Source organism: Pinus tabuliformis, chromosome J, assembly GCF_031772625.1.
Source record: "Pinus tabuliformis cultivar Carrire ecotype Pingquan chromosome J, CPIR1, whole genome shotgun sequence".
In the NCBI taxonomy this organism is placed as follows: domain Eukaryota; kingdom Viridiplantae; phylum Streptophyta; class Pinopsida; order Pinales; family Pinaceae; genus Pinus; species Pinus tabuliformis.
The window spans coordinates 622,395,634-622,423,307 of record NC_142295.1 but is presented as its reverse complement, the minus strand read 5'-3'; the positions used below and the strand labels follow the sequence as shown (position 1 = coordinate 622,423,307).

Below are 27,674 nucleotides of genomic sequence, written 5' to 3'. Positions count from 1 at the left end.
GAAAACCCATCCCATCCCTAGGTGAATTCATCCCGAGTTTACAAGTGCACTTATATTTTTTCTAGTTTCAATTTTGGAGGCCAACATCAACATTGTAGCATATATTTTGGGTGGCCATTATCTCAGCTATTTCCAACTATTCTGTATTGGCATATATTCTTATTAATATAATAGAGTTCAGTTCAGATATTGTTACAACATTTCGAATTGATTCTCATGTTACAATATTTATTTGAAATTGTCGTGTATTTCTGGGTTTATTATAAATTTGAATTACTCACTGACAATATTTTCTACAAATTTTACGATTTTTTTGAATGTATTTCCTAGTGCAATATTGTTGAGTTAAAACCCTCATGATTTTAATGAAAATACCCATTTCAGATATTACAATTCCAATGTGCCTAAGGAAACTTGTATCGACATTCGCGAAAGTCTTTGGATGTAACCCTCCTCAAAGTCCATTGATAAGTGAGAAGAGGAATTCAATTAGGAGCTGCCTTTCTTGTTGATACCAATGAAGATCCATTGCTTGCAGAAAAATGGAACTTGGCAAGTTTGATGGATTTGAGGGATAATCATGTTGGAATTTTTAAATGAAAAGACATTGCACACAGAAATTTATTGTGCAATAGTGTTAAAATTGGCAACTAGGGCCAAACTCCATGTGGTTCATCTTATTTATGGCAGCTGATATTTTTCTTGGATCCCTCTCATCGAGAGGTGTAGGATTGATCTAAAGATCATCTGATTCCGATAACTATTCATGGAGTTATGAATTTATTTGTGTTATAAGACAATTCGTCAAGGTCGGCCAGCAACCAAATAAACCCCACATGTGCTCAACACTTTACTATAAAAGGAGATGACTTGAGAGTCATTTCACACACACTTCTATCTTGATTTCTCTCCACTTGTCTTGGGTTTTAGTGGAAAAGAAATCTAGGAGTGGAAGCCCTAGATGTTGGAAAAAAAGAGGTTTCCCTAGCCGCAGCTAAGAACGCAGCCCTAATGCAGTCCTAGAAGGCAGCCCTAATACTATCCTACAGCAGCCCTAAGACAGTCCTAGAAGGCAGCCCTAACGCAGTCCTAGAAGGCAGCCCTAATGTTATCCTAAGGCAGCCCTAACATAGTCCTAGAAGGCAGCCCTAACGCTGTCCTAACCTAGAGGACACAGTCATGAAGAGATGCCCTATCCTCTACATTGTCTCAAGAGTATCCTAGCCGTTGTTAAGATGAAGAGAGACATTGTCCTAAACATACCTATGGTGCCCTAGCCGCAAGCCTAATGTGGCTGAAAAGGAGGACTGTTTTAAGGCCTAAAACAAGGACCCAAGCTATTGGAAGGAGGCCGAGGGTAGGCCGAGTTGAAGAAGGGTTGTTTGGGGCAGTGAAAAGGTGGCCTGTAGGTGACAGCGTGGGACTGTGGTAGGCTGCACTGGCAGTACTAACCACCTCAAGAAAGGGGCAGCATGGCAAGCATGGACAACATGACTATTAGGGACAGTAGTTACAACAATATAACTAGGCAGTAGTGGCAAGCATGGAGTTGCAAGGGACATCTACATAGTAAATGGGACAGCAAAGGAATGCTAAGGAAAACATGGGACAGTAGCAAGCACGGACAGCATGGCAAGCATGGTGCTGCAAGCACATGAGACATGCTATATGACAACATGGTTCAGCATACCACATGGGACAGCAGTGTGGCAACATGATGCAGCTATGGCACATGGAACAATTGTTGCAGCACGGTGCAACAATGGCACATGGGACAGCAGTGGCAGCATTAGGTGAAGCAGTATGATGTGTGCAACATGGTCATGAGGTCCAGCTTAGTGATGATGGGTGTAGCATGGTGCAACACGGTGAGGTGCAGCATGATGACGAGGTGCAGCACAATGATAGGTGAAGGAGTCACCTTGGAGAATCAATTGAAGCAGCATGTCTTCAACTGAGTTCAGCTATCTCATGTATCATCTTCTTAGAGATGATCTATGCTCTTATTTAGATAAGTCAAAGTGTTGACTTATGTTGTAATTGTACTATCTCTCTCTCTCTTCTGAACTATTGAAGAACATATAAGAAGAATTGATCAAGGGTTTCCCCACATTGGGGTTTGTCCCTGGCTAGCACCACATCTTGTGTCCTCTTGTCTTGGCTTGTCTTCTACAATCTATATTTATGTTCTATCTGCAATTTACTTTAATGCTGATGTGATTGCTAATCTAGAAAAGATATTGAGCTAACTGTGAAAATTGAAATAAATTGCTCTAAGCACAGAACATACCTAAAATTAACATGGTATCAGAGCTGAGGTGAAGACAAAGCCCAAGCAAGAGTGAAAGAGCAATCACTGAAGACAGTTGGGAAAGGACAAAAGGATCAATGGATTCCTCATCCCTCTTCAAATTCACCAAGGGTGAAGTCGAAGCAGAGAATATTATCCAAGTGGCGCAGCGGAAGCTTCTGATGGCCTACCTAAAGATCACTTCAATGGGAAGTCCAGATCTAAGGGTGGAAGGAAAGGCAGATGCCTTGTTTGTAATAAGTTCAACCATTATGCAAAGGAGTGTCTGAATGGTAGGGACACATCACTTGATGATGATAACAATCATTCCAGGGACATCTTCAATAGTCAAAGGAATGATAGGTAATGTAGGTCATCAAGGAAACGACCGACTCTTCAAAGAAAGCAAGGAACTCCATGTATGAAGAATCAAATGTTGTCTTTGGTAAGATAAAACAACATTATCTTATATTGACCCTCTCCTCCATACTCTTTGGGAATCTGGCTTATTGATTATAGTGCTTCAAGGCACTTCAACGAATAGAAAGGTGCTCTCTCTAATTTGGTAGAGACGGAAACAATCGTGGGATTACACTTGGAGTCGATGCCACCTATCCCAGAAAGGGTGTAGGGAATGTTACCCCTCAATTGAATGAGGGTAACTTGATTCATTTACAAGAATCTCTTTTATGTGCCTAATCGCAAGAAGAACCTGGTGTCCATTTCGACAATGGAAATCAAAGGTTTCAGGGTGGCATTCATCGATGGAAAGCTACGTGTTTGAAAATAGAATTTTCAAAGATGCTTTTACTCATGGGTTTAGGGTTGGCAATTTGTATCAAGTTGTAGGATGGTCCATTGGGGATCATGTCAGTTGACATCTCTCATCTATAGCACCGAAGGTCTACTTATTATAGGACCTTACCCGATGTGAGTCAGATGGTGACTGGGATGCTTAAATTCAAAAAGTACATGAAGGTACATGTCTGAGATGTACCAAATGAAAATTTTATAACGGGATCATTCCCCTCATGTAGCAGGCCCACAGTTTTGGAACAACTCGAGGGGTTGGAGATTCATGATCGGGAATCTCATGTATGCAGGTGGAAGAAATCCCTCTATGGCTTGAAGCAAAACACCCCAGGCGTAGTATGAGAGGATTGATAGTTGTTTGATGAAGCTGAGATTCACTAGGAGTGAAGCCAATCCAAACCATTGTTTGAAGGTTGTGGATGATAGACCTATCATACCGGCACCTTCTGAGGACAACCTCTCTCTGACAGGTGCAGACCCTCTCATTTGCAGAACTAAGAGGGAGTTGGATTTCGGATTTGGAATGGTGAACTGCAAGCCTGTGACTACCTCGATGGAGCTTAACTTTCAGAAGTTATGTGGTCGTGATGCCGGACCAGATTTGGGAAAGTATGAGGGCAAAGTATAAGAGGAGGCTTGAGGGTCACTTGGAGAACACATCGAGTTGATCAAGATTTCAACTTTTTGGGGCAGGGTTTGCTGAGGAAGTCGAGAGAGTGATCAGAGTTGCAGCTGAGGGGCAGTGAATACAAAAGCATAGAGGCAGAGATAGTGTCGGGAGGATCAGCGTAGCAACCAGGAAAGCTGACGCAGAGGGCAGAAGCCGGAACTAATGGGAACAGCCAGAACTGCCGGGAACTGCCGAAACAGTTGGAAAAGCTGACGCAGAGGGCAAAAGCCGGAACTGTCGGGAAGAGCTGAAAATGCCAGGAACTGCCGGAATAGCCAGGAAAGCTGACGCAGAGGGCAAAAGCCGGAACTGCCGAAATTGTTGACGCAAAGGGTAGAAGAGGCTGACGCAGTCCCTAGAGGCTGATGCTGGGGTATTTCGTGGGGCTGATTGGCATTGAGGAGCTGTGAAGTGTTTATCCGGGGTTTTAGCCGGAGCATCTATCTCCAAAGGAGAGGTACTACTGCCGAGATTATTCTCGTTGGGTGAGTCGATTTTGGCACCTAGATTATATTCAGAAACTGCATAATAATAAAACCCTCAGATAGCTGCAACAGTTTTCCCGCATTGGGTTTTTCCAAGGACATTGGTCCAAAAACAACAGTGTCACTTGTGTGCTTATTTTGTTTCCTTCAGTTGATGATCTGTAATTTGTTGAGCATGTACTTGTATTTATTTCCAGTATTTACATGGTAAATAACTTGTTAATTAACAGAACAAGTAGGTAGGAATAAATCAAAAAGTAGATGAAGGGTTTCTAATGGGTTAGACTTAGAAATTCCAACAGATCATCCGATTCCGATAAGTATTCATGGAGTTATAAATTTATTTGTGTTATAAGACAGTTTGTCAAGGTCGGCCAGCAACCAAATAAACCCCACATGTGCTCAACGCTTTAGTATAAAAGGAGACGACTTGAGAGTCATTTCACACACACTTATACCTTGATTTCTCTCCACTCGTCTTGGGTTTTAGTGGAAGAGAAATCTAGGAGTGGAAACCCTAGATGTTGGAGGAAAAGAGGTTGCCCTAGCCGCAACTAAGAAGGCAGCCCTAATGCAATCCTAGAAGGCATCCCTAACGCTATCCTAAGGCAACCCTACCACAGTCCTAGAAGGTAGCCCTAACGCTGTCCTAACCCAGAGGACGCAGTCATGAAGAGATGCCCTATCCTCTACGCTGTCTCAAAGGTATCCTAGCCGCTGTTAAGATGAAGATAGAGGTTGTCCTAAACATACCTATGGTGCCCTAGCTGCAGGCATATGGTGCCCTAGACGCGGGCCTAATGCGGCTGAAAAAGGAGGACTGTTTTAAGGCCTAAAACAAGGCACCAAGCTACTGGAAGGAGGCCGAGGGTAGGCCGAGTTGAAGAAGGGTTGTTTGGGGCAGTGAAAAGGTGGGTTGTAGGTGGCAGTGTAGGACTATGGTAGGCCGCAGTCCTAACCACCTTAAGATAGGGACAGCATGGCAAGCATGGACAACATGACTATTAGGGACACTAGCTGCAGCAATATAACTAGGCAGCAGTGGCAAGCATGGAGCTACAAGGGACAACTGCATAGTAAATGGGACAGCAAAGGAATGCTAAGGAAAACATGGGACAGTAGCAAGCATGGACAACATGGCAAGCATGGACAACAGCAAGCATGGACAGCATGGCAAGCATGGACAACATGGCAAGCATGGTGTTGCAAGCACATGAGACATGCTGTATGACAACATGGTTCAGCATACCACATGGGACAGCAGTGTGGCAACATGATGCAGCTATGGCACATGGGACAACTGTGGCAGCATGGTGCAACAATGGCACATGGGACAGCAGTGGCAGCATCAGGTGCAACAGTATGATGTGTGCAGCATGGTCATGAGGTCCAGCTTAGTGATGAAGGGTGCAACATGGTGCAACATAGTGAGGTGCAACATGATGACAAGGTGCATCACAATGATAGGTGAAGGAGTCACCTTGGAGAATCAGTTGAAGCAGCATGTCTTCAACTGAGTTCAGCTATCTCGTGTATCATCTTCTTAGAGATGATCTATGCTCTTATTTAGATAAGTCAAAGTGTTGACTTTTGTTGTAATTGTACTATCTCTCTCTCTCTTTTGAACTATTGAAGAACATATAAGAAGAATTGATCAAGGGTTTCCCCACATTGGGGTTTGTCACTAGCTAGCACCACATCTTGTGTCCTCTTGTCTTGGCTTGTCTTCTGCGATCTATATTTATGTTCTATCTGCAATTTACCTTAATGTTGATGTGATTGCTGATCTAGAAAAGATATTGAGCTAGCTGTGAAAATTGAAATAAATTTCTCTAAGCATAGAACATACCTAAAATTAACAAATAGAGAAAGTCACAAAAGCATTGGACAAAGTGTGACAATTTCTACGAAATTTCTATTGCAGCAACTGGAATTAATTCTTCAAACTATAAAATTAATTATGCAGTTTATTGCCACGACAACAACGAATTAATCACACTGCAATCTTCACAAATTAAATATTGCAGAAAATAAAAACGTTGGAAACAGAGAAATGCTAGCGCACACAAAAATTGTAACACGGTTATTTTGGACAAAAGTCCCAGGAAAAACCCGTTGTGGGAAAATCGGTTGCAGCAGCAGAGGGTTTAAACTTTAAACTTTATATTATTATTATGCAGAGAAAATTCCGGGTACAATAAAATGTTGCCAAACCGGCAATTCTACCTAAGAGAAATATTGGCAAAAATATACTGAGGGTTTTTACCTCTCTCTAAGCAATCCCTGCACCTAACTACCTCTGAAAATCAAGTCATCCACCTGCTCTACGTAGGCCCCGAGTCACCCTAGCGCAATCCCTCACATGCTTGGCCTGGAAACACTGCCAATCTAGTTGTAGCCTATCCTGCCTTCTTTTGACTAGGAAAATGCTTCTTTGTCCCTCTAGAAAATCTTCCTAGCCTCTAGAACTGAAAACGTCCTACCCTTCAGCCAAATTGAACTGCTTTGTTGAAGAAACTATGCGATCCCTATGCTGCTTCCTAGAGAAAATTTCGGCCTCCTCTTTCTAACTCCCCGAAACTGGGAAACTTCCTCCAGATCACTGTTGACCTCTCCTACTACCCGCTACTCGCCTCCTAGCTCAATCTCCATTGTTGAATCACTCCTGCAACCAGGAATTCGAACTGCCTAGGAAATTGAGTATCTGCACTAGTGTGTTCTCCATCTACCCATCAACCTCTTCTTATAATCTCTAGTTGGGACTCCAACGACCATGATTAAAACTTAATAGATGGTTGAGATCATCTCCAAGTTGATCTATGTGAATTTCTAGAGAATTCTCACCTTTCTCAATTAATTATTGTTAATTAATCATTATCCCTAAGTTAGACTTAGGATTTTCCTGAAACCTTTTCTGGGTTATGGAGTCCTAGTGTTTCTTAGCCTCTCTAACAACTAGAGACAAGAACACCATCCGATGCTACAAAAACTAACACAGAGAGAAATGTGGTACAATAGCACAACACTAAGTGGAGACAAGAATTTGGTAGAAGATGTTCAGTTGGCAAGGAGTAGAATGATGGCAATGATTTAACTTGATTAAATATGGTCGTTGACCCCATCAACGTTCATCAACAAGTAGTTGAGTTCTGACTTAAACTTCAATGGAATGCGTGGGGGATTCTACCAACTTTGATCCTTGATGTGGTCAAATTTGATCACCCATCCACTCCCATACTTACAACCCTCCATTGTTTGGGTCAAATCCTCACAAGTCTCGGACCCTAGACTTGTGGGAGTACCTACGAAGCTAAAATTTTCAACATCAATGTCCAAACAGTCTTTATCTAAAATTCTCAGGGCCCCAGTTGCTATGGTGTTAAGAACCGCAAGTTTCTAGTTGGGATGATGGTGGGAATTAGCATAAAGGTATTGTTGAGTGTGTGTTTGTTTGCAGTAAACCTAATGGGAGATGGAGCCATCATGATTCTCATCCTGATGATGAAACTCATGAGCAGGTTCAAAACGCCAATAACTCCAAACTCTCATGAAATGAACTAGGCGACTTAGCACATTGAAATGAACTTTATTCTTCTCATTGTTTGTTCCTCGACAAGTCAATTTCAGATGGATCATGCTATAGGAAATATTTTGTTCATAAACTTTCTAACAATTAGAAAATTGATGGGATGTCAAATGAATTTACATTGCTTGACATTGACCATCAAAGAAAATGTACAACATAATCTTCGAATGCTTTTCATCATGCAAACATACAAAGTGTTGAAATTTCTATGTTTAACCTGTTAGAAATTCTTCTTGCACTATCTGGTTTATTTCACCTAATTGTTTTATTCTTTAACCAGTTATTTAACCATATAAATACTGAAAATAAACGCAAATGCAGTCTCAACCATCTACAGATCATCAACTGAAAATAACAGACAAAAACACAAGGAACGCCGTTATTTTTGGACAATCGTCCCCGGAAAAACCCAACTTGGGAAAACCAGTGCAACAGTTGTGAGGGTTTTATTATTAAGCAGCTTTCCTGGGTACAACTAGGGTACCAAACTAGCTCACCCAACATAAATATTTATCTGGCAATAATGCCTCTCTTCGGAAGCAGATATTCAGTAAGTCTGCTCCATGAAAATCTCTCCAACACTTCTATGAGGCTATGCGTCAGCCCTCTTGGCCTCTGTGTCACTCTGAAGCCCCCTGCGTCAGCCTTCTGCCGCTTTCTGCTGGCTCTCTGGCCTTCTGCGTCACCCACGCAGACCCTGCTAGCCTCTGCGCAGTCAATCTGGCCCTCTGCGTGGCTCCTATTGGCTCTGCTTAGCCTTCTCTACCTCTGCGCTGGTCCTTCGGCACTATCTCTACCTCTCTACTATGCACTCACTACCCCTCGCTGCAACTCAGATCACTTGTTTTAATTTTTTCAACAAACCCCGCTCCAAAAAATCGAAGTGACTGATCAATCTTGGTGTATCTCCAACTAACCCTCAAGCCTCCTCTTACACTTTTCTGTTGAGTCTTCAACGGCCGAGATTAAATCTCTAATCAACGGCTAAGATTATATTTGGCTTGATCCATGTCATTTAGAACCTTCTCACCCAGTTTTATATTAATACCCATTAATATTTTAATTTTCCTAAGTTTAAACTTAAGAACCCATTAAAAATATTAATTATTTTAATATCTCTCTAACTAGGTCGAATTTCCCCAAACCATTTCTAGGTCTTGGAGATCTCATGCGCTTTAGCCTCTACACCAATTTTCATGGCTAGAGCACATCCGATGCCACCCCAAATCAACACAAAGACGGCTAATATATGTTTGTATGTGAGTACGTATGTATAAGCTCTTCTATGGCAAAATAATCCACAACTTTAAAAAAGGAAATATAGTATTCACAATTAATCTCTCTGACACCATTATGCACAAATACTTAGCAAGTCTGACATTTCGGAAACATATTCCTTAATGTACTTGACCTTGGACCAAAGCACCAAGCAACAATGGACTAAAGTAGAAGCCCACAACCAACAAAACCATGAGAACTTGAAAATGAAAAGTTACATAAAACAATCGATCTATATGCAGATCTCCAACCAAACTAATTGTAACAACACATAAAACCTTCCTTATTCTGGGATGATGAGGAAAAGATGGACCAGGCTATATAACAAAGACAAAATATACAATACTCCGGATGCTCTATATTGATTTTACAGTAGGTACGTAATAAAACTTGAAAACCACCAATGGAAAATAATTATGACAATTCAAATTGCTGATTAGCACTTACCTTAACACTGAGTCTCCTCCAATTCTTCCCCTTACATTGTCACGACTTTCCCCATGTCGTGTAAGAAGTATGGGACGTGGTGTAAGATGTGTATTAACCTACAAATAATCGTCAAAACAATGAGATTAAATAAGAAACAAGTATCTCCAAAACTTGGTGCTTTGAAGGAACTGATTAAAAACAGAAAAGGCTGTATTCATCATTCTTTCACACAATTAGAGCATCTTGATATCTAGAGGGCATGTCACCCTATCAGCTCTTTCTTTGAAAAGCTTGTAAAATCTATGCAAATGACTTTCAAGGATGCAATGCTTACGTATCAATATAATGCAGGAAGATGGAAGTAGTCTAAAATGGAAAGCAAATGCAATATGCTTCTTTTGCAATGAAATGCGAAAACATATGTTAGTCTAACAGTAGACTTTATGTATAATACAGATTCCAAAATTCAAGTTTTCCTGAAAAAATTACAGGTTCAGATATTTTATAGCAAACAACAGAGAGAGTTGGTCCATGATCCATCATAACTTATAAGTAATTTCCAAATTTTGTTCATTAGCAAATTCTTATTGACAGGTTGGTCCCTAAACACAATATCAGAAATAAAAGAAGATACTCGCACACAAAAATTCACAAGGAAGAAATTAACAAACAATGGGAAGAAAATTGTGATAACTGTGAAAACGTTGTATACTCATTTGTAGCACTATATATAAAGTACAAAATTGTGGAGAGAGCGATCAAAGTTGACCAAGTCTCCAATAAAACACAATAAAAGGGCAAGTAATCAGTTTAGATTAACACAAAAGAGATAAGACCAGGTACAAAATATGATACATACTACTAGGCTGTCTCATTAATTCTTCTCAGCATCCTCCTTACTGAGAGGAGATTTGTCCTCGATTTCAATTAAACATGGGGACAGTTGCACCAAGAAGACTGTTACAGAACCAAGACAGTATATCCTGTTGCCGAAAAAGATCCAACCCAGGGAATTTTTTGGACGCAAAATTTCACGAACTGCCTATTTTTTGGACATTTTCTGAAAGAAAAAGAAATATTCGCAAATTTGGTTAAAAGTTCACCTAATTTTTACATATATATGATTAAATTGATGATATTCGCCAAAATTTACCATTTTTCATAGTAAATTACATGCTTTTTTGTAAGGGTTCTTAATTCAGAAACTTAGAAATTTACTTCGAACATTGCATACAATGAAATTTAAGAACATAACTTATCAATTCACTGTAAATACCTGTTTTCTTCTGAGTTTGATGTCGATCCCAGATTCCGGGTTGTCCTCGCTCCAATTTCGCTCTGGTTACCAAATGACCACTCCTCCCAGCCAAGCTGAGCACAGCCCTGGGTACTCAGCTCCAAAATACTTCCCAATTAGAGTATTTTGGTCCCCCGTGCCCAAAAACCTCAAGAATAATTGCTCAATTCTGAAATTTTGATTCGGATATCCAGCTCTCAATCCAATCTCCGACTCTGATTCTTCTTTCCCCAAAAAAAACCTCCCTATCTACCTCTGCGTGCTTGGGATAAGTACCCTTCCTAGGCGGTCACTGCCTTCTTCCACCGCCCTCATCAGATTTTATTTGGCAGATTTAAACTTTACGTGTAAAGGGAGGTGAGGATATGAATATATATCTTAAAGTGTTTGACATGTTTTAAACTTTAATAATTTTATCTTTTATAAAATTTTAATTATAATAACAAAGTCAATAGTTATCAAATGTTTATAATATTAATTTAAAAACTTTAACTTATAAACATATATTTATATACATATATATATTAACATAATTAACTTTAAACTCTATAATGATCAATATTTATATTAGAATGATTGGAATTGTAAATTTTATTTAACAACCTTAGAAGTACGAAGTATTTCATATGTATCTTTTGAATGTCGGATTTTAGGTAATATTTCTCTTCTCAATAATTTGTTTTAGTCCCTTTTCATTCATTTAAACATTTTTCCTAATTATTTAATAAGTATACTAGTGCAAGGCACGCGATGTGTGCATATGTAGCGATCATATGCATACATCGTATGCATGCTAATACTCTTTCGCTTATAGATTGAAATGGGTCATTACATTTTTATTGAATATTTTCTTACATTCTATATGTATGATTTTTCAAACCAGACTCGTTGCCTATTGTTGATATTTGGTGGCATCGGATGTGCTCTAGCCATGAAAATTGGTGGAGAGGCTAAGGTACATGAGATCTCCAAGACCCAGAAATCATTTGGAGAAATTCCACCCGGATGAAGAGATATTAAAATAATTAATATTTTTAATAAGACCCTAAATCTAAACTTAGGAAAATTTAAATATTAATGTGTATTAATATAATATGGGTGAAAACGTTCTAAATAACGAGGATCAAGCCAGATCTAATCTTAGTCGTTGATTAGGGACTTAATCTCGACCGTTGAATCGTCAACATGAAAAGTATAAGAGGAGGCTTGAGGGTCAGTTGGAGACACACCAAGAAAGATCAAGAATTCGATTTTCTGGGGTTGGGCTTGCTGAGGAAATCGAGTTAGAGATCAGTTGCAGTGAGACGTAGTTCAGCAACAGATTTCGATCCAAGGCTGAAGAATACATATCAGAGAGCCAACAAAGTGTCAGAAGAGGTAGTGCAGAGCCTAGGAGGGATGACATAGAGGCTAAGGAGGCCAACACAGAGGACGCAGAAGCCGCAGAGGCAGACGCAAAGGACACAGAAAGCCGCAGAGGCAAATGCAGATGACGCAAAGCCTGACACCGAAAGCCGCCGAGGCTGACGCAGATAGCGCAAAGGGATGTAGAGGCTGACGCTAGGTTGAAGATGCTACGTTGAGGAGGTTCTGTGGAGCAGACTGAGTGCAGATCAGTCAGGAGAGGGTGACGCAATTCCAGAAGAGTGTGTGGAGCAACTTTCATTGTCCAACACAAGGAACAGTGAAAGTCACTGTGGGGTTGAGCATCCGGTCGTTGATTTACTGGAATATCTATCTCTGGAGAAAGGTACTACTGCCAAGGATATTCTCTAAAGGGTGAGCCATTTCTAGCACCCTAGTTGTATTCAGAAATCTGCTTCATAATAAAACCCTCATATATGCTGCACCAATTTTCCCGCATTGGGTTTTCCTAGGGACGATTGTCCAAAAATAACGGTGTCCCTTGTGTTGTCTCAGTTTATTTCAGTTGTTGATCTGTATATTTTTTATGGCTACAATTGCGTTTACTTCGATGTTTATGTTATTAAATAACTTGTTAATGTAAAGAGAAAGTAGGAGATAGTAAACCAGATATTGCAGTAGGGGTTTCTGATGTGTTAGATTCAGAAATTTTCACACCTATAAATACTATACATAGGCATAATATTTGAATCCTTAAAAAATACCCTGGTCCAACCCTATGCAAGTCTTGAGGACCTGTGTATAACGAATCCTCAACCAATGCTTACTAGTGCAGGAAGAAAGTTGAATTCCTTTTGCATTGAAGGCCCGTGCACATTAAGGAGTTGAGATAAGGCCACTTGCCATCAAACTACAACCAAACTAGTGAAGAGTAGAGTGAAGCGGCTAACACTTGAGTGTAACTAAAGTGACTCCAAGTTGTCATGCATGAGGTGTCTTCAAGAGTAGTCTAAGCAAGGATGAGATGGAGGAGAAAACCAATGCGCACTAGCTAACTATGGAGTTGCTTTGGTGAGATATAGTTTGGGTTGAATGAAGTAAGGATGGAGTAAAGTGGGGAGAGTAGTGCACATGTGGTTGAGTTCATTGAGGAGAAAGTGGAGCAAGATAGCCATGCACACAAGTGGGAGTGAAGATGACTATAGAGAGGAGGATTAAAACTAGGGGGCACATAATGATTAGAAAATGCCAAGCTCACTAGACAAGGGAGGAAGTCTGCAGTGGAGTAAAGAAAATTAAGAGGAAAACTAGTGCACACTAGTTCCTTTTGCATGGTGGCTTGAGTTAGACTGAAATCATGTAGGACAAGGTGGCCACATGCACTAGTTAAGTGAAGATTCTCTCCATTAGGAAGGAGGACAAAGGATGCCATGTGCACTAGTTAAGTGGAGAAAAATTGGATGTCATTGGAGATAAATTGATGTAGAGGTCCTCTTACTCAATCCACTACGAACACACCTCATTCAATTGTCACTAACTCCCAGTTGACTCGTCCCAATGCCACCTCACACTTGTCCATGCATGTGACCTTTGACAACTCCAAAGATCATCTAGTAGACCCATGTGCTTTGCCACATCACTGCTCTGTCATCTGTGCTTTAGACCATGCCACATGTTTGTCCTAGTGTTGCCACGTGTCACTCATGCAATGCTACTACTAAAAATAGTAAATTGTCTGCATGACCCCAATATCATACTCATCGGACTCAGATTTCAATGGCGAGTCTAGATATGTTGTCAGAACCAAAGACAACTAAAAATATAAATACTTTGCATGTCAACGAAAACACCCTCATTGGACTTCATTTTCAAAGGGCGGTCCAAATATGTGCCCAAATCTAACATGCAAAACATGCTAAAAATAGACCCATCTTGAACGTTAGTTGAGAGTAGGTCATCGGAATCATAAGCTCACAAGGATCTCAAATATACCATCAAAACTGACATGCAAGACTCTGAACTAAAATTACCACTACAAGTGTCATGCATGTACTCCAAAAAGGGCTTATTGGAATCCTAAGCTCGTAAGGATTATGAATATGTAATCAATAATGACATGCAAACCTCTGAACACCATCTCCTAAAGTTGGAGAACCACTAAAAACAGAAACTCTCTCCAATCTTATGAAAATTTGTGCTAAAATTGTATCTAAATAACCATCACCATTGAATCCATATCACAACCAACCTCCATGGAAACCAACCCCTTCCCTTGTTGATGTTTGTAGCTCATGCAAGTACATCTACGTAGGCCTATTGTTTTAAAAAATAGCCGAGTCAACTCTAACTCGACCGAGTCGACTCTGACTCGGCCAGATCAGACTGCGCCAATGCCTGGCTGAGTCGGCTTGGTGGCCGAAACGGAACGGCTAGCCAAGTTATTACCGAGCCAGTCATTGACTCAATCGCCTCGGTCAACTCTATAATAACTCGGCCAAAGCAGTAATGACTCGGTCGACTCGGTAACAACTCAGCGGACTCGGGCGGCTCGGCTCTTTAACAAAAATCCTGAAGCACATTTGTCAAAAGTTGTTCTGCCTCCTACATATCAATGGTTAGGTTATTGTTTATTGCATATTTAGAGCCCTAAAGTAATCTATCACTGTGAGAAACTTTTGAAAATTACAAAGCCGAAGTATGGTTATCCTAGTGGCATGAATTAGAAAACTGAAACAATGCATTGAGCCATACAATGCTTTTAAAAAGGCAAACGTTCTGGCAATGGACTAATAAATACATATTTACCTCTGATTGTTCTAGAGCTTGACCAGAATTAAATCAAGGGTTTTGAGACTTCATTAGGGGCAGAGAATTGGTATTATTGTTGTTGTAGTCTAGTGATTGTCCTTAGGCTGAGACAGAAAAGAATCCTGGCATTGGTGGCTAAGTATGAACTTTGTATTGGACAGTGCACCTGGTGCAATTTTGATATAATGGATATATTCATGAGCCTACTTTGATCATATGTTGTCTTCTCTCTATATTCTAAAGCTTTGTGTTTGGAAACATGAATGAAAATCTTTAAAATTATGTTTTTTATAAAAAAATAAATATTTAATGTATTTTTTACGATGACCGAGTCATTGAAATCAAACCGGCCGAGTCGATATCGAGTCGAGTCAGAGTCGGAGTCAGAACCGACCCTCGGTCGTTTCCAAATTGGAGTCGGAGTTCTAAAACATTGAGGCCTAAGTATCAAGGCATTTGGAAGTCGCCTAATTGACTCTTAAACTTAGCAATTGCTTTATTTATTAAAGTAATTTCTTTTAAGGGAAAAGTGAGTTAAAATCTAATGAAATGCAGAAGTTATTTGCATTAGTGAATTAGATAAATCACAACCATTGATCTCAAGTGAAATTGACATTTAATATCAACCATCAATCACTTTAGAGATTAGGGGTGTTGATTTAGTCATAACTCAAACTTATAAAAAGAAGGTTAAGCTAAGAGAGAAGACAAATTGAGCACAAGACATTGTGAGAGAAGGAAATTTCAGTGATTGGGTGAAGGACTTTCATCTGAGTGCCAAAGAAAACAGCAAGATAATTTTTTGCAGCAAGTGATCATTCCCAGCAGACAATAGCAGCATATTTGCAGCAGCAAATTCATACAGTTGGGCTGAGATAACACGTGCGGGGCCAAGATAACACATGCGGGTTGTAACATGTGCAAAAAGGGACAGCACAGGCTCACATGTGCCGAAGATCCAGCATGCAGGTTGCATGCGCATGAGCAGGGAGCCAAAACCACACATATGAATCACACGTGTGGGTTGTGCAGCCCAACGTGCACGGCTGTATAGCTGATGTAACAGTTCAACAGAGCAGGAGGTCAATTCAGCATTTTTCAGAGGGTCGAAGAACCAGTTCAGGTGTGCAAAATTTCTTTAGAAAATTTCTGAATATTGCTGTAGCTTGTATTTTCTTAGTGGGCAGATTTTCACAGGGTAAGATGGCCCTTGTACACTTGGAAATTATTTGAATGAAAAGGTGAAATTCGAAGGGAATGAAATTCGCCGTTCATTTTGCTTCCACTGAGAATTAAGTTCACCAATTAAAATCAGTAAGAAAATTTGCTAGGAAATAATTTGTCATTTACTGGAGTTTGAAAAAATAACAAGCCCAAGCAAAGTTGTATTTGAATATATCTCTAAACCTCCAGCCTGGCGAAACGTGCTAGTCATTAACCCTCTAAATTTGCAATGCAGAGAATTTAGGGGTTAACAGGCCTCCACATGTGTGACAGGAAAAAATTCCCCCAAATGATGTGGCTCATCCAACTTCAGCCCACTGATATTCACAACAACATGGATGCCAAGCTGAGCTGGAGTGCAACCAACCTTAAGGCAATAGGACCCATTTATTGTATGATGGTGCAAGGACCACACAAAATGGGTTTCAGTTTTGCGATGTTGCTGATTTTTTAAGGAATGCTTATCCAAATGCAACCAAACTCACTGACAAACCCAAACATGTGCAGCAACTCTTTCTCAATCATGAATTGCCTTATGACTTGGCACGTCTGATGAAACATGTCATGAACCTTATTAACGATCTTGGCCAAGATCTGCTCAGAGAAAAAAAGCTTGGTCCTGTTCCTTTGGTTGGTGAGATGTGTATGGAGTTGAGAAAGCAGCTGGAATCTCATAAGGGGTAAGAGGCTGAAAGCCAAAACAACCATCAAAACATCAAAACAAGATTGTACTAGAGTGACATGAGAGACTCTAATGTAGTTGTGCTTCAAAATCTGCAATTATCTATCCTATTGTTTGTTCTGTTAGTGGTAGCATTCACTACCTTGGCCTGGCCACCAGTCTGGATGAAACGTAGCAGAGAATCAAAGTTGACAGCCTAAATCTTCCATAAGGATTTTCAAAAGTGGTTGAGAAATCTGGAGTCACAATTAGAAATGATGGTCAATGGTAATTCAAAATGGCTCCAAACATGCTGGAAATAAAGTTCCACAACTTTAGGCACATCAATAATTTTGTTTCATTGTATAAAATATGTCATCCTGGAAAATCAACTTCCTACCACAAATATGCAATCATGCTTCCACTAAGTGGTGGGACAACCACTAATTAAATCCATAAAGATGATTCCCAAGGCTTCGAGGGAACAACCAAAGTTGGTATGGCCCAAGATTTTTGCTGTGTAATAACCAAAACACAGTAACTAGAATCTGAAATACAGAAAGCCTGAAGAATTTAAATTTGTACTTACCTTAACTGCTGTTGATTATGCTACTGCACTGGTGATTCTGCTGGTGATGTCGTGGCTATTTGATCCAATCTTCGGGAGACCAATACCACCCAACCAGACTGAGCAAACCTAGCTGCTCAATCCAGAAAGCTTCTCAACAGAAGCTCTCTGTCCCTCCGTGCCCAGAACCTCAGACGGCTTAAAGCTCTTCCAATGGGTAATTATCTTCTCTTGGTTTTCTCCTGGTGAATTTCTGCTTCTGGTTCTTTCTGCTCCTCTCTTGTTTTTCCCCCTTCTCTCGGTTTAGGCCTCCGGTTTTATCTACGGGCCTGGCGGTGGCCGCCCTCCTACCTGCAGCCACCACCTTCCCTCGTCCCGACACGCCTTCCACGCATTGATGCTCTCAGATATTTTCCCTGTCAAATGCGCTCTGCTATAAATGTTCAGTTGATTTTAAGCACCCCCTTTTAAAAGGGTCCTTTATTTGATTTTTGGTTTTTTAGCATATAGTTTAGTTTAAAGTTTTTAATTTATATATGTTTATAAAGTTTAATTATATATTTTATAAAATTTAATTTATATATGTTTATAAAGTTTAATTATATTTATAAAACTTAACATATTTATTATTTAAAATTCATCATATTTGTTTTATCATAAAGTTTAAAATTTTACATAGTGGATCAGTTTAGATGGGCCGTTACATACACCCCCCCTTCTGAAAACTTCGTCCCGAAGTTAGAGTTTTAGGTTTAAGGTTTTAATGGACATGACCTTTTCTATCCAGGTCCCCAAGCTATTCAAAATCATCCTATCCTCCCTAATCTCTTCTACTCCCATCCTATACGTCCTCTACCGGAGTATGCCATGGCGTCAGTTTTACTGACCTGACCATTCATAAACTCTAAGGTGATAGCGTCGGCTATACCGACCTGATTCCCAGTAGGCATCCGACAGTCATCATCACACGTCTAGGGGAGCGTGATCCGCACAGTCCTCCCATGACTCCAAGGTTCGAAGGATAAACGGTGGGCAACACCTCCACCCCTCCTAGTAGGATTTAGGGTTAATACCCTATCATAGAATCACTTGGAGCTTTAATTGTTCTGAGGTTCTGTCGTCACGTGGTCATCCCGGTAACTGTGTATTACCTGCAATCAGACGCTTATCCATGCATTCATAAAATGTGCATCAGCATATTCAAAATAACTCACATATTATTCCCTTATGAATTCACCTATGATAATATAATACAACATATTTTGCCATATTCCATGCATGTCTTTTGACGTTCATCTAGAATGTATTCACTTCCTGATTTCTATCCCATTGATCATATTTGAAAAAAATAAATAAATCCGATCTATTAATAAATGTCTTTACTTTAACAACTATAATTTAGTAAAATGAACCACATATATTGTTTTGGTATCCAAGTACCAGCAGGAATTTAAACATATATTATGCCATAAAGTTTCATGTTTATCCATAATCATTCAAAATGTTTCTGAGTCTCTGATTGTAGTGAAGTAAATATATACTAAACATAGTGTAAAGTTCTTCAAAATGGACATAAATTAGGGTATCTCTGACATATGTCCTCTGTATTTTCCCAAGTTGTTGATCCAGGACTATACTTGTCCCATTGGACCTTAACTTGGTCCACCAGACGGTTCCTCAGCCGTCGAACTCTACGTTCCAGTATACGTAACGGTTCGACCTTTATGACTCCCTCGTCCGATACCTGCAATTCTTTCCACTGGAGGTTATGAGATAGATCAGCTATATAATGTCTTAATACAGAAACATGAAATACATTATGAATTCTATGCAGGTGAGGTGGCAGGGCAAGACGATAGGCAACAGGTCCAACTCTTTCCACGACTTTAAACGGTCCTATAAATCGGGGTGACAACTTTGTCCCTTTTCCGAATCGAATAGTACTTTTATTTGGTTTGATGCGGATGAAGACCTGATCCCCTACTTCATACCTCCTATCAATTCGGTGAGTATCAGCATAACTCATTTGTCTATCCTGTGCTTCCTTTAATCGTTGTCTAATTTGTCTGACCTGAGCTTCTATTTCATGGATTAATTCTGGTCCTATTATCACTCGAAATTCTAACATGTCCCAACTTAACGGTGTTCTGCAAGGTCTGCCATATAAAGCTTCAAATGGAGGCATCCCAATCGAATTGTGGTAACTGTTGTTGTATGCGAATTCGACTAAGGGTAAATACTTTTTCCAGTGTGATTGCTGATCCATCACATACATTCGCAACATGTCTTCAAGTACTTGCTTTACTCTTTCAGTTTGCCCATCAGTCTCAGGATGGTAAGCAGTGCTTAAATTTAGCTGAGTACCTAAGGTTGTTTGCATGCAAGTCCAGAATCTGGAAGTGAATCGCGAATCTCTATCGGATATAATCTTCTTAGGTACTCCATGAAATCTGATAATTTAATTTATGAATACTCGAGCTACGTTAGCAACATCGTAAGTATCTCTTACCGAATGAAATGGGCGCTTTTTGTTAATTTATCCACCACTACCAGAATGGCATTGTGTCTTTGAGAAGTAAGAGCTAGTCCAGTGATAAAATCCATAGAAATGGTCTCCCATTTAGACATAGGAATGTCGTGGGGTTGTAAGAGGCCCGCTGGGTGACAATGATCTGCCTTTACCTGCTGACATTCCAAACATTTTGCAACAAATTGAGTGATATCACGTTTCATGCCTGCCCAAAAGAAGAGTTTCTTGGTATCCGCATACATTTTCCCTACTCCAGGATGAGCACAATATACTGCTTTGTGGGCTTCCCCAAGGATGGTATCTCGAAGATCTTTATCATCAGGAATGTACATCCTTCCATGGAATCGTAAGATCCCATCGTTTTCTAATTCAAAACCCTCAAATTTAGATTCTTTTGCCTTAATACCCTCAAGACTTGCTCTCACCTTTAAATACCAGCTGTCTTTTATAAGATGATCCAGTACTCGTTGTCTTAAGTCCACTTTAATCGGTATGAGAGAAAATATCCGAGGTCTCTTGCTTAAGGCATCGGCTACTACATTTTCTTTTCCCTTAATGTATGATATTCCGAAGCCATATTCACTTAGGAATTCACTCCATCGCCTTTGCCTGGCATTTAAGTCTCTTTGGGTGAACAAATATTGTAGACTTTGATGGTCGCTTTTAAGTGTAAAATTTCGTCCTACTAGATAGTGTCTCCAAATCTTTAAAGCTAGCATTACAGCGGCCAATTCTAAATCGTGAGTAGCATAGAGTTCTTCATGAGGTTTTAGCTTTCTGGAAGCATAAGCTATCACTCCCTTATCCTGCATCAATACTGCACCCAGCCCTTGCTTGGATGCATCAGTACATACCGTAAAGTCTTTGCCCATATCAGGGACTCTTAGGATTGGTGCACTAGTGAGTAGTCTTTTGAGTTCAAAGAATGCTTTATTACATTCCTCGGTCCAGTCATACTTAACACCTTTACGCTGAAGGGTTGTGATTGGCTTTGCGATTTTGGAGAATCCTTCCACAAATCTCCGATAATAACCGGCTAAACCCATAAAGCTTCGTATCTCATGTGCATTTTTCGGTATTGGCCATTCCATGATCGCTTTTACCTTCTAAGGATCTACTGAAATCCCTTCACCTGATATGATGTGACCCAAATAATGATTCTTTTCCTGAAAAAAAGAACACTTGGATAGTTTTCCATATAACTGACGTTCTCTAAGGCAGGACAATACTATCCGCAAATGATCTTCATGCTCTTCTTCATTCTTGGAATAGATGAGAATATCATCTAAAAAGACTTGCACAAATTTATCAAGATATTGACGGAAAACACTGTTCATAAGATTCATGAACACGGCTGGCGCATTTGTTAACCCAAATGGTACCACAGTAAATTCATAATGTCCAAAATGTGTCCGGAATGCAGTCTTAGAGATATCATTTTCAGAAATCCTTAGCTGATGATCCCCTGATCGAAGATCAATTTTTGAAAAGACAGCAGCTCCTTTCATTTGATCGAAAATATCATCGATTCGCGGCATAGGGTATTGATTCTTTACTGTAGCTCGATTCAAGTCTCGATAATCTATGCATAATCTTAAGGATCCATCTTTCTTCTTCACAAAAATTACAGGAGCACCCCAAGGTGAGGTACTGGGCCGAATATGCCCTATATCGAGTAGTTCCTTCAACTGGATTTGCAATTCCTGAAGTTCTGGAGCTGTCATTCTATAAGGCGTTTTAGAGATCGGTTGGGTACCTGGCTTTAATTCAATAGTGAGATCCAATTCTCTTACCGGGGGTAATCCAGGTAGTTCCTTTGGAAATACATCCGGGAACTCGGCTAACACCGGATATTGTTCTAAGGATGGCCCTTTTTCTTGGCTTACTTCGTGAATTGCATAAGGCTGACAACCCTTTCTTAAACAACGCTTCACCTGCATTGCCGAAATGTAGCGTAAAGAAACTTCCCTCTTGATTCCTTGAATTTGGATTACTTCTCCCTCATCATTTATGCCCAGAATCCTTTTTCCATAACAGTCCACCCAAGCTTGGTGAGCTTCCAGCCAATCCATACCTATGATAAAATCATACGTTCCTAAGGCTGTGACATAGACTTTCAGTTTAGTCGAACAGACCCTAGGTCAATTTTGCATTGATCCACACTCAAGCCCACGGTTTGGAGTTCTCCTGAGGCCATTTCCACTTGGTGGAAATGATTTTGTCTACGAGCTGCCAACCCACATTTGTTTAATGCATATGACGAAATGAAACTATCTGTGGCACCAGTATCAAATAAGATTTTGAGTTTTATGCCATTGATAATACTTGAAGATTCCACTACAGTGGATTGATGGGCTGCTTGGTCGTGGTTGACTACTGCATGAATTCTATGATTACCTCGATTGGTTGATATCGGCTCCTTCCTAGTCCTATGCAATATATTCGATGAAGCTTCTAGGCAGTCATGCTGGAAATGCGGTCCCCGACATCCCCAACAATTGAGTTGCGTTGATCCTCTTGAATCAAGGTGTGAATTTCTAGAGAACAAGCCGCGTCCTCCCATGTTGATTCCTCTCGCACTCCTTCCTCTACCGGCAGTCCCTCGCGATGCCCATGGTTTGGTGTTGGACGATTCCGCGGCTATAGTGTTTACTGCCATGGGAACTCTTGTCCCCACATTTGGGGTAAACCTGTTACCGTAAGGTGGCCTCGAGCTACCTCCTCTGAAGAAGTTCCGGGGAGCCTTTCCTGGAAATCCTGATTGTAAAGGCCCTGCTGGCCCCATATCTTTTTTTATTACAAGGTGCTCTTCTGCATAGCGACCACATTCGACTGCCTCGGCTACTGATGAGGGTTTCCACATGCTTACCAAGGCTCTGATGCGAGGATTTAACCCAAATATGAAGCGTTCAGCTTGACGTTCATCAGAATCTAAGTAGTGAATGTATTTTACAAGTTCCATAAACCTTATCTCGTATTCTTCCACCGTTTTATTTCCCTGAATTAATTTATGGAAGGCTCTGGCTTGCTGTTGTTGAAAGTATGGAGGCAAATACTTTGCGCGGAACCTTTCCTCAAATAGTTCCCAAGGGACATTATCCGATGTAAGGTGCAGCTGCTTTTCCAGATTTCCCCACCAAATCAAGGCACTTTCCTTTAGTTGAAACACGGCAATTTTTGTTTTTGCTGAAGGCGAATATTCTCTTAACCTAAAGCATCGGTTCATCCCTTCCAACCATGCTTTAGCGCGTTCACTTGCTCGACCTCCTGAGAATTTTGGGAGTCTAATTTTCTGAAGCTCTCTAGAAATGTCTTCTCTCGATCTTCTCGGCTCAAAATTACTTGGTTCCGCTGAACTGGTGGCTACATGTTGAAATTCCCCTTTGGTTTTGGCCTTAGTTGATTCTTTTAATGTTTCCAATAAGGCCTCCAAAGAATTCATTATCATAGTCAACTCTAGCGCTGGGGCGATTGATGTTGATGATGGTCTTGGCGGTGACACTGGTGATGGGGATGATGATGGCGACGGTGGCGGCATTAATGGTGGTGATGCTGCCTAATCACGTCGTCGTCGCTCATACGTCCTCACCATTGTGATGGTTCCTGAACACATAATAAAATTCTGTAAAAATTTTGAGGTGGATAACCGAATTTTTAACACACAATTTCCTTTTGCAACATCACATTCATAAACGGGAATAGTTTTGCTATTTTTACCCGCTAGGCGGATCTTACTGGTACCGAGGTCAAGGAGGGTGGTCTCGCGACCTCCTTGTCCTAATGCAGGGCATTCTATCCTAATATGAATAATCCAAAAGTGAATGGGTATTAGCCCCTAAGGTAAGGCACCTAAAGTTTATTTACCTAACAACATCCACAAAATGAAAATGTTAGATGTTTCGTTTACAATGTACATCGGTAACATACCTGTCATATCTCAATCTGACTATCACATTTAAAGAAGGTCATATATGATTATTTTATTAGATAACCCTGAGTATGTTGACAATGATGAAAAAAAAAACATGAGAGTCCAACAAAGAATCACGTTTTAATTTATTATTTCTAGCCGTGGTAAATTTACCTGATGCGAATGATTGAGTAGATTCTTTTATCTTCATTAATTAAGAGGTCTACTATCTACGTGACTAATAGTGTATGGGTACTTTTGTAATTTTCTTAATATCATATATATTCCACTTTATTAATTCCTTCTAGAGCAATGTAATCTAGTGGTTCAGCAGCAGTAATATATATAGTTTGCAGGGGTGAAAAAAAAAAAAAAAAAAAAAACCACATAACTGCACTTGTTTGCTCAGTTCTCTAAGAAATCTTCTAACTTTGTTTTGCTTCTCTTCCAGTGCTACTCCTGAGGTTCCTTTCTGGTTAAAACTCTTAATTTCACGAACTGCTGCATTATTGATCCCCTCAACTAAAAAGGAAATGGTGCTTGCTTCTACCTTAGATGCTGATCTTAACTGTGATGCAAGCAAGCATCGCAATAACTGTAGCTGCCCAATATGGGCCAGGCATTCAACCAATGGTTCTCACATTGAATTTATGATTTCAACCTTTTTGTATACAGAACCACCCAGGGAAGGGATTGAAGTAGGTGGAGCTAATGCAGCATCCAGACTTCCAAGTTGCTCCAGATAGCTTTTACCCAGCTGGTTCCGTAGATCAATTAGTGCACGTTGAAGGCTTCTTGTGATGACAAAACTTAAGAGGCGATCAATATCAGTCATCCCTGAAGGTCCAGGATTCAAGCAATCTGAAAGACCGCAAACCAAACATCTCTTTGCCTCCTGCATCAAACCACCCACTCATAGGAGCGAGATACATAGACTGGGATGGATCAGTCAAACGGAGAATTTGTTGCAGCAATTGCCCAATAAAAGTTGCCTCGCTTGAAAGGTCTTTGATATCCAAGAATGTACTTTTCAAGTCCTGTATTCTCCTCTTAAGATAAGCATTGCATTCCAGCTCAATGTTATCACTGAGTACTTGAACGAACTCTTCTTGCCATATTTTATGACCATGCACATGACCATAATCCTGAAAATACTCCATTAATTACTGTTGTGATCGTATTGATAGCAATAGAGCCTCTAACTTTTCTTCAAATTCATCAGCTTGAACAGCTGAGAAAATGATGAAATTATTTAATGTGTTCTCAATTTCCCTTCTGAGTTCCTTGCGTATCCTCTAGCAGTTGCCTAGGATCCTATTTTGTCGTTCTTGCAACCTAGGCCTAGACTCTATGTGCTCTCTTTATAGATCCTCCAAGAACCTGGATTATAGCAAAGTGTCAACTCAATAACCCCAATGAATGTTTTTGACATCGCTAGAATTCCCTGTGAGAAAACAGCTAATTTACGTGTTGCCTTTGCTAATGTATATCGCTCATCCAATTGAGCAAAGTCACGAAAACTAGATTTTCAATACGACTCGGCAAGTCATGTAACCTGTGGGTTTTCTTTGCAACAATATCATTGAGGATTTTGAAAATATTAAAAGGGATTATCTCCAGTACTTTTATGATGTTTTCCAGTCACCCGCCTATCCCTAACTTCATTTATATAGGTCTTTATCCAGTTTAATTTCTACTGAGATATTCACAAGGGTTCAAACTTTCCAAAAAAATAAAAAATTCTTATCATCTTTACTCGGGCACGGATCAACATAAATCCAATTCACATGTTTCATAGTTATAATCGACCACAGTCTCACGCTCCACAGTGCAACCTCCTTTTATGACAGAACTCTGGCGGTTATAACAAACGCGCCCTGGTAAATTCGGTGATTAATGTATATCAGAATAAGGCTGACGGTTACGATAACCGCGGGCGTATACGGTGGGAAGGTTACACGGATGCGATAAGCTTTTCTAACCTAATAGCATCACCGGATTTGCAGCTGAGATATCACGAGATCGTATCCCATCAAAGTATCACTGGTGATTTATACAAACATAAAATCGATGGTTATTTCGGTAGATCGCGAGATCAAATCCGCGTAAAGATCTTTCATCAGGATCTTAAAATTAAAGAGCATTTTCCCACGGAAGTTTTTTTTTTTAAAGTTTGGAAGTATATTATAAAGATTTCAAAAGAATTACCCATGACGGTTCACAATGGACACAAAAGATTTTTGCAGAAAAGGGCAGTGAATAAAATACAGAGACGACAGCCTGTAGAGGTTTTAAAAAAAATCAATTTGATTCTTCATATACCAAAGAACAACAAATTGTGGCCTGTAAGGTCGAAAAGGGTTTGAACAACACCCTCTGATACCATCTGTAATAACCAAAACACAGTAACTAGAATCTGAAATACAGAAAGCCTGAAGAATTTAAATTTGTACTTACCTTAACTGCTGCTGATTCTGCTACTGAACTGGTGATTCTGCTGGTGATGTCGTGGCTATTTGATCCAATCTTCGGGAGACCAATACCACCCAACCAGACTGAGCAAACCTAGCTGCTCAATCCAGAAAGCTTCTCAACAGAAGCTCTCTGTCCCTCCGTGCCCAGAACCTCAGACGGCTTAAAGCTCTTCCAATGGGTAATTATCTTCTCCTGGTTTTCTCCTGGTGAATTTCTGCTTCTGGTTCTTTCTGCTCCTCTCTTGTTTTTCCCCCCTTCTCTCGGTTTAGGCCTCCGGTTTTATCTACGGGCCTGGCGGTGGTCGCCCTCCTACCTGCAGCCACCGCCTTCCCTCGTCCCGACACGCCTTCCACGCATTGATGCTCTCAGATATTTTCCCTGTCAAATGCGCTCTGCTATAAATGTTCAGTTTATTTTAAGCGCCCCCTTTTAAAAGGGTCCTTTATTTGATTTTTGGTTTTTTAGCATATAGTTTAGTTTAAAGTTTTTAATTTATATATGTTTATAAAGTTTAATTATATATTTTATCAAATTTAATTTATATATGTTTATAAAGTTTAATTATATTTATAAAACTTAACATATTTATTATTTAAAATTCATCATATTTGTTTTATCATAAAGTTTAAAACTTTACATAGTGGATCAGTTTAGATGGGCTGTTACATGCTGGTAGGTTAGTTTTGGCAACAATGTGAATATCTTTGAATGCAATATTCCACTTGTTTCCACATGAAAGGCCAAAAAAGTACCTCTACAAGTGCTAAAAAAAATCCAACTGTTGAGATTCACAAGTGTGATGGGATCAAATTGAACCAACTTGTGAACCCTAATTCCTGTGAAAAATCGCTTGAAAAGCAGCAACTGGAAATATTTTTTCTAAGTGATAAATTATGCAGTTTATTTTTTATTACAGCAAATAACGAAATATTCACACAACAATTTCTTCACCAAATAAAACACTGCGGAAGAAAAAATAGGAACTGAGAAATGCTAGCACACATAAAAATTGACACAATTGTTTTTGGACAAATATCCCCGGAAAAACCCAATGTGGGAAAACCAGTGCAGCAGCTGGGGTTTTTATTATTATGCAACAATGAGAAATTTTGAGTACAACTAGATGCTGAAACTGGGAATCCTCTACAAGATAAACTGGCCACAGAAAATTAGTGAGACAAATTATGTCTCACCTAACACTAATTTAGCCCCAAAATTGGCACCAACTGGGCTCCATGAAACCCCTCCTTCAGCCTCTATGCCAATGTTGCACAGTCCCTCACAT

At 39.9% G+C, this 27,674-nt stretch overlaps 1 protein-coding gene and 1 long non-coding RNA gene across 5 annotated transcripts in view; both read right to left on the bottom strand.

Moving 5' to 3' along the window:
* The window catches only part of F2KP (fructose-2,6-bisphosphatase), a 420,497-nt gene that overhangs the window by 63,186 nt on the left and 329,637 nt on the right, over positions 1-27,674 (bottom strand). For all 4 annotated transcript variants that reach the window (XM_089378232.1, XM_089378231.1, XM_089378235.1 and 1 more), the window contains one exon: positions 9,570-9,667. In XM_089378232.1, the coding sequence (XP_089234358.1) occupies positions 9,570-9,667 (98 nt within the window). The remainder of the gene's footprint in view (positions 1-9,569; positions 9,668-27,674) is intronic.
* Positions 10,415-17,912, bottom strand: LOC149228492 (uncharacterized). Its single transcript, XR_016247873.1, has 3 exons — positions 17,070-17,912; positions 10,828-16,933; positions 10,415-10,611 (listed from the first exon to the last, which is right to left on the bottom strand). It is a non-coding gene; the product is annotated as an uncharacterized LOC149228492 (long non-coding RNA).